The following is a 6,443-nucleotide window of genomic DNA, read 5'->3' as shown; positions in this document are numbered from 1 at the left end:
ATATTTTCTAAATCACAACACCCACGCATTTCCTTAGCCAAGGAGAAGTTTTCCTTCTATGGCTGCATATCTAAAATTAGCCTGAAGGTCAAATCTGAATAGAAATACCCTTGCCTTGAACGTGCTGGGAATGATTGGTGCAATGGGCTCAATTTTCCCATCGAAAACCTTCATTTATTTTTCAAATAACAGTTGCTTTTACAATTAAAGAGCTTGGAGAAAGGCAAAACGAAGCCCGCTGTATAAAATCATCATCAATATTCTGCTTTCATTGCAAGGCTATTTTTATAGTCAACCATTAAAAAGTAACAAGATGGGTACAGTGAAGCTATAGTACAAAAGATACAGCAAGAGGCTTCAGAATAGCTGAGCTGAGCGCCGGCATGTGAAAGAATGGCCTTAAAATTTAGAAGATGTTTGTATATAAAAGATATGCGCAACAAAGAATTCTAAGTTAAGAAAGATACTGTTAAGAACAAATGAATAGTTTAGGTCTAAAAATAATTGCTTAACCTGCAGTCATATTGTGTGAGGACTGTGCAGTCTACAGTGCACAAACGCGAAAGCACCGTCTTGCAAAAAGTGCATTTATCAGCCACAGTGTTTTATTGAGTGCTTTAATAATACAAGTGTACATCAACTGATCCACAGTCAAAAGTGGCAGGTCCCTAAGAAATTTACAAGCACTTTTCTTTTAAGTAAATCAAAATACATATTAATTTGTTCAATGCAATAGCCTTTTGTGTGGGAAACAGAAGGCTAGTGATAAACACAGTCTTAGTAATGCACAGTGATTCTTGATTTTAAGCTTTTATACAAAACTTGTTCCCAGTAGCATGCACCCACCATTAAAGACTTCAGTACAAAAAAATAACCCTAAACACTACATTTAAGTAGAAACGAGATATAATTCTGAATTTGTTTGTTTTCCCAAAAAACACATGAAAGAAAAAAAACACACATTAATACAAAGCTTCGTGACAAAGCTCTATACTATTACAGATCCAACATTCTTTGCACTGATAACCAAAATTCCCTGTCTACATTTGAGGGAAACAGCTTTCAAGTTAACAGAACAAAAAAAACCCCAAACAAATAAAAATAAAAACAAAACAAAAAAAGAAATGGTTCAAAATTTAATAAAAAATAAGAATGAAGGGAAGGGCTATTGAAGCACTTAGTGAATGTGCTTGCACAGGTCCAGCAAATCCTAGAGGAGGTTCCTATGTGGCGTATCGCTTGGTCCACTGTCTGGCCATTCTGTCATGCTCTGCTCTGTTAGTCATATACTGAGTGGCAATGCTTCCAACCAGGGGGTCAGCTGAAAAGGAAACACAAACCGTGAAGCCTCTTAGCTTTAACTGTAACAACAAGATGTCTACATATTTTATTCTCATTTTGAAAGCATGCATGCATACAGGAAGAAAAGAGCAAAAGAATGGGGAGGAGCTAGCAGGGCAATTAGTTGCAAGTTTCTGGTAAACATATGACTTGAATCATTTTCTAAAATTATGCCTCATGAACAAATGTTCCAATCATTTTAGTTTGAGCGAAGAGTGAAAAATAACAAGAATTTCAGATGACAAGAATAAAAACACTAAAAGCTATTTATTTATGGTACTAAACTTCCACAAATACCTATATTGCTACCTACAGGGAGGATGGGCTCCAATTCTATTAACAGGTTTGTTTTCATTTTTTTTTTTCCAATTGTATTTTAAAGAATAAAGAAAGGTCAGAAATGAGGGCAACAGGTACTATTTGAATACTGGCATTCAATTTGTGAGATTTTGTTGAGCATTCATGTGTCCAGAATGCTTCATGATTCTGTCTTCTATAGTATTTGGAAATACTTCTGTATTTCAAAAAAAAAACAAAAAAACAAAAAAACAGAAAAAATCTGTTGTCATTAATGTGGATCTACAAATTACTTTCTAGTTAATTAAATAAAAGCAGCTAGCCCTCTAAGAAAAACAAACCAAGAAAAGACTCCCAGAGTAATCAATGTTTTTCTCCTTTCAGTACAGAGATTTTCCTCTTTGGAGGACCCAAACTCTTGGTAGTCCTCCTGAAACAGTAAATTTCCTGTATCACCACACCATGTCAGTTCTGTGGCACTTACATACATTTTTTTCCTGACTTAGGCTAGACACACATGACTTCTTATTAGGGCCAGTTAATAATCAGCTCTGCAGTTGACTGAAGATGGTGCCATTGAACAGTATGAACGTCAGCTTCCCCCTGTACAGTCATAACCCGAGTACTGTGTTTGCACAGCATTATTAACCACCAGGATTCCCAGGGAGAGATGTCAAGCTGTTGGCAAAGTCAATCCCAGGTTTTTGTTTGTTGATGATAAGCATTTATGATAGGATAAGTACATTGCTTTAGCCAAATCAATTGAATGACTTGCTGCCAACATAACTGAATATTAGCAGATAATACCTAATGAAAAAATACTTTGCTTTGAATGTGCACTTTCAGGAAGAGCCCATGATTTGAATACTAAGTTTGCATCTTCTGAATCAGTAAGGCAAGTTACCACTGCAGCTGTGGCATATTAAGACCCCATAGTCTCAATCCTGCACTTAATGCATATGTTTAACTTCAATATCTTAATATATCCAGAGGAAGTCACCGAGGCCCAGACTTTGCTATTTTTACATGCATGAATGTCAAAGAGGTACAGCTGAGCTAAGATCCATTTAAAAATTTTCAGAATAGAAAGTATATCACCTTTGGCTCCGCAGCCACAGAGAAAAATCACACGGGATTACTGGAAGGATTTTGTTCAGAACAAATAGGATTCTGACAGTCTCCTAGTATTTAAAGAGTGCAAAGTTGTTCACGGTTGTAATGAGTTTTGAGACAAACTGTAGGGTAAATGAGCAACTTGGGTAATGAGGAAGCACCAAATGTCTCTTGGCAAAAATTTAGGGAGTAGTCTGAGGGAACTGGTTATGGTGGCTCAAGGCTGAATTTAACAGCATTGGTCCAAGAAACACTTCCATGCAACTATGGAGAAAGACAGAGTAAGAGTGGAGAATCACTAAGCAAAATTTGATGAATGGATGAATGCGTTGGTTTTAATGCTGTTAGGAAAGGTGGGCTTTGACCTCTGAGGCAGCTGGTAGTGACTACTTAGAAGAGTATTGTGATATTCTCATCTAGATCATGGTAAGCATCTAGTGAGCGCTTAGTGAGGTTTAGAATTATAGAATGGCTTGGTTGGAAGAGACTTCAAAGATCATCTAGTTCCAGTCCCCTGCCACAGGCAGAATTGCCACTCACCATCTCAGAATTCCATCTAATCTGGCCTTTAAAGCCTCCAGAGATGAGGCATGCACAGCTTCTCTGCACAGCCTGTGCTTGTGCCTCACAGTTCTCTGAGTAAAGAATTTCTTCCTTCCATTTAGTGCATATTTAAATGGCTGCAGCTAAGGTCTTCTCAAAACTTAATATTGGTGCACTGAAAAGCACCATAGTGTAATACAGATTTACTCAGTTCAAATCTGAAAATGTTTTTACGTGCAGGATGAATGTTTACAAGGAAGTGCCTTTCAGATGAGAGCTGAAAATCAATTTCCCTGATAACTGAAAGAGTACTGAGTATTACATAATCATCCCCAGCCTTAGATTACTTATGTGGGTTTCTATCTATATTTCTTTTTGGACATAAGGATATATTTCAATAACATATCTGGAAGGGTTGGGAAGGCTGGGTGGGCTCCTCCCAGCCACCAGAAGGGCGGCCAATTTCTTTTGAGGTGGATGAACAGTAACCTAGTAATTGCTAGTTTGAGATACCAAGCTGAAAGATCAGGATAGCTCTCACCAGAAAAGATCCTATGTCACATCTCTGTCAGAGAGTGCTGAGTCATGTTGTTATTACATGTTGTTATTTATAAGGACTTCAATAAGAACTCTCCAACAGGTGTTAGAAGAGCTAGTTTATTTTAGCAGCGCCTGTAAAGCCACAAAACTGGCATAACTGCTTTGTTTGGGAAGTTGGGACAACTAGTGAGGAGGAAACTTTACACTTTAGATCAGTCACCTTGTTAGTGTCACACTGACCTTATTGATGCAGCATGCTGTGATGGATGCAATGATGGACATACAGATGGCACATGAATTCCAGACATGCAAATGGTTCTTTCCTGCTCCTGCATGAAGCTGTGCACCTTCAGGCTCAAGCCACATTGTCCTGCTGGAGGCAGCAGCTGTATGGCAGGCCCAAGGAGACAGACACTTCTGGTAACGCTCAATGAGTCATGAGTTGGCATCTTTACAGAGCTCATGAGGACAGGCCATAAAATTGAGATTATCAGACAAACTGATTTAAAATAATTTCAAATACTTCATCCTCAATGTGCATGGGCTGTGACCATAATGTTCAAAAATACTTGAAAAGAGAAACTCAAAAACTGTCCCCTCAGAGTAGGAAATGATTGAGTACAGGCCAGTTCTTAGCTGGGCTGCAAAGAATGAGGACTATTGTAAAAAAAAAAAATATATATATATATATCCATCAGTACAACAAAATACATATTTATAAAACAACCACTGCATGAACAATTGGAAGAGAAAAAGGAATCCTCAGGATTCTTAGAACTGCTTTCCCCATGTTTCTCATTACTATAAAACTGTTTCTTGTTTACCATTTGTATATATCTATTTTATTCTCAATGTTAGGAATTTGTTTCCATAATTAGTAAACCACTCTAGCATTTTTATTTTTATTTTTTTGGAAGTAGTGTGATTCATCAGTGAACCAGGGGCCATTTCAGAAATCCACTCCAAATGGGGCTTTGTCCAAACATCAGTGAAAAAACAGGATTCAGAATATAAAGCTACACCAGAAATACATTATCAGAATGACCTAGTGAAATTAACGAGAATAAAGCCACAATAGATTAGCAACAGTAACAGCACAAACTACCTTTCAAATATACAGAAATTAAGACAAAACTGGGACAAAACTTTGTTACAGAGAATACCAACAAACACAATCTCTGGCAATGCCATTCACAGAAACCTGGGCCCTTACAGAAATGAACTCTATCAAACTATGGGCAACAGCTAGCATGGCAAGATGCTCATACACTGGGATCACTCAGGTCATCAGATGCACCATGCCTGGCTTGAGAGCTGCTGTGTCCTTGGTGTGATACCCAGTCCTGTGGCCAGGCAGAGACACAACAGCCCTCACGGTGCCAGAGATTTGGGAAGCTGGAATAACAAAGAACGACTGTGCACTGCACTTAATGTAGCGAGCTGGAGTTCCTGCCTCACTTAAATGTTGGATATGCTGCTCTGTAATGACTTGTGATCTTCTTTTGCAGCCACTTAATATGACTGTATAAGGAAGAACATTTGTGTCTCATATCTGTTGTAAAGCTAATCAAATTTACAGCCCAATTCTGGGGAGTTAATGCTATTGGGGATTTTGATGAGCTGAGGTTTGGTCATTACAAAATTTCAGCTGTGTTTAATGCTAGTTATACTGCTTTATCATTCAGAAGACAGACTATAATTCTTCTTTAAAACTACTTTCCTCCAAAATAAATGAAAATATATTGCTATACTGTACTTCTCCCTGCTTGTATTTTTACAGCTATTTCTATGTCAGCAAATAGCAATTTCAGAGCAGAATTCATCTCCTGGGCTTTTCAACGCTCTTTTTAAAATACAGAGAACATACTCTAGTGAAAAAAAAAAAAAAAAAAAGAGATAGTGTATTTAACAGCTTGATTTCAATGTTTCTTCTTCATCAGCCACACAATATGCAAAGAAATTCCAATCGTTAGTGCCAGCATGGTTAAAGAGACACACATTTAGACTTACAATGTACATTATGGGTGTTTGTATGCATTATGTATATTTACGAGCACTTATAAAATAGAATAATATTTCAATTGCAGTATTTTACAGTTTTAATAGACAACAGCTGATGGAGCCAGTTATCACACCATCATAAGTGATTTCTCAAAGATTTCTGGGGCACCTTAAAAACTAAAAACCACAAACAAAACCAAATCTCAGTTTCTTCAGCCAAATATTTACAACATGTATATATATATATATATTTTGGTCTAGGTACAGTTTCAGCTCTGTATCACAGGGAATTTTGATGAACTGGCCTCCAGCTGATGAAGCAGAACTAATCTGGAGGAATTTCCAAAGGTCAAGTGTAACTTGAAAGGTCTTTGTATTCTGACTATATAATACCCCTTTAACATAGCTATGAGACACTCTGTGAAACTACTCGCACTGAAACATCAGTCACCAAAAATGAAATCTGCTTTCCTTTCTTTGAGCCAGCTGTGTGAAATGCAGAAGAAAACAAAACAAAATTGCTTGTCTTGTTTAAGCTACTTGGACTTTGGACTTCTGTTACATATTTAGAAGAATTTTTTACTTATGGAACCCGGATTGCCTTTTTT

At 37.3% G+C, this 6,443-nt stretch overlaps 1 protein-coding gene across 1 annotated transcript in view; it reads right to left on the bottom strand.

The window, feature by feature from the left end:
- Positions 1-583: 583 nt before the first annotated feature.
- The window catches only part of LOC100544241 (ubiquitin-conjugating enzyme E2 E2), a 208,016-nt gene continuing 202,156 nt past the window's right edge, over positions 584-6,443 (bottom strand). Inside the window, exon 5 of the mRNA XM_010712860.3 lies at positions 584-1,321. Within this exon, the coding sequence (XP_010711162.1) occupies positions 1,224-1,321 (98 nt within the window). The 3' untranslated portion in view covers positions 584-1,223. The remainder of the gene's footprint in view (positions 1,322-6,443) is intronic.

The sequence above is a fragment of the Meleagris gallopavo genome, chromosome 6 (assembly GCF_000146605.3).
Source record: "Meleagris gallopavo isolate NT-WF06-2002-E0010 breed Aviagen turkey brand Nicholas breeding stock chromosome 6, Turkey_5.1, whole genome shotgun sequence".
NCBI classification, from domain to species: domain Eukaryota; kingdom Metazoa; phylum Chordata; class Aves; order Galliformes; family Phasianidae; genus Meleagris; species Meleagris gallopavo.
This window is presented reverse-complemented; position numbering and strand designations above follow the sequence as displayed.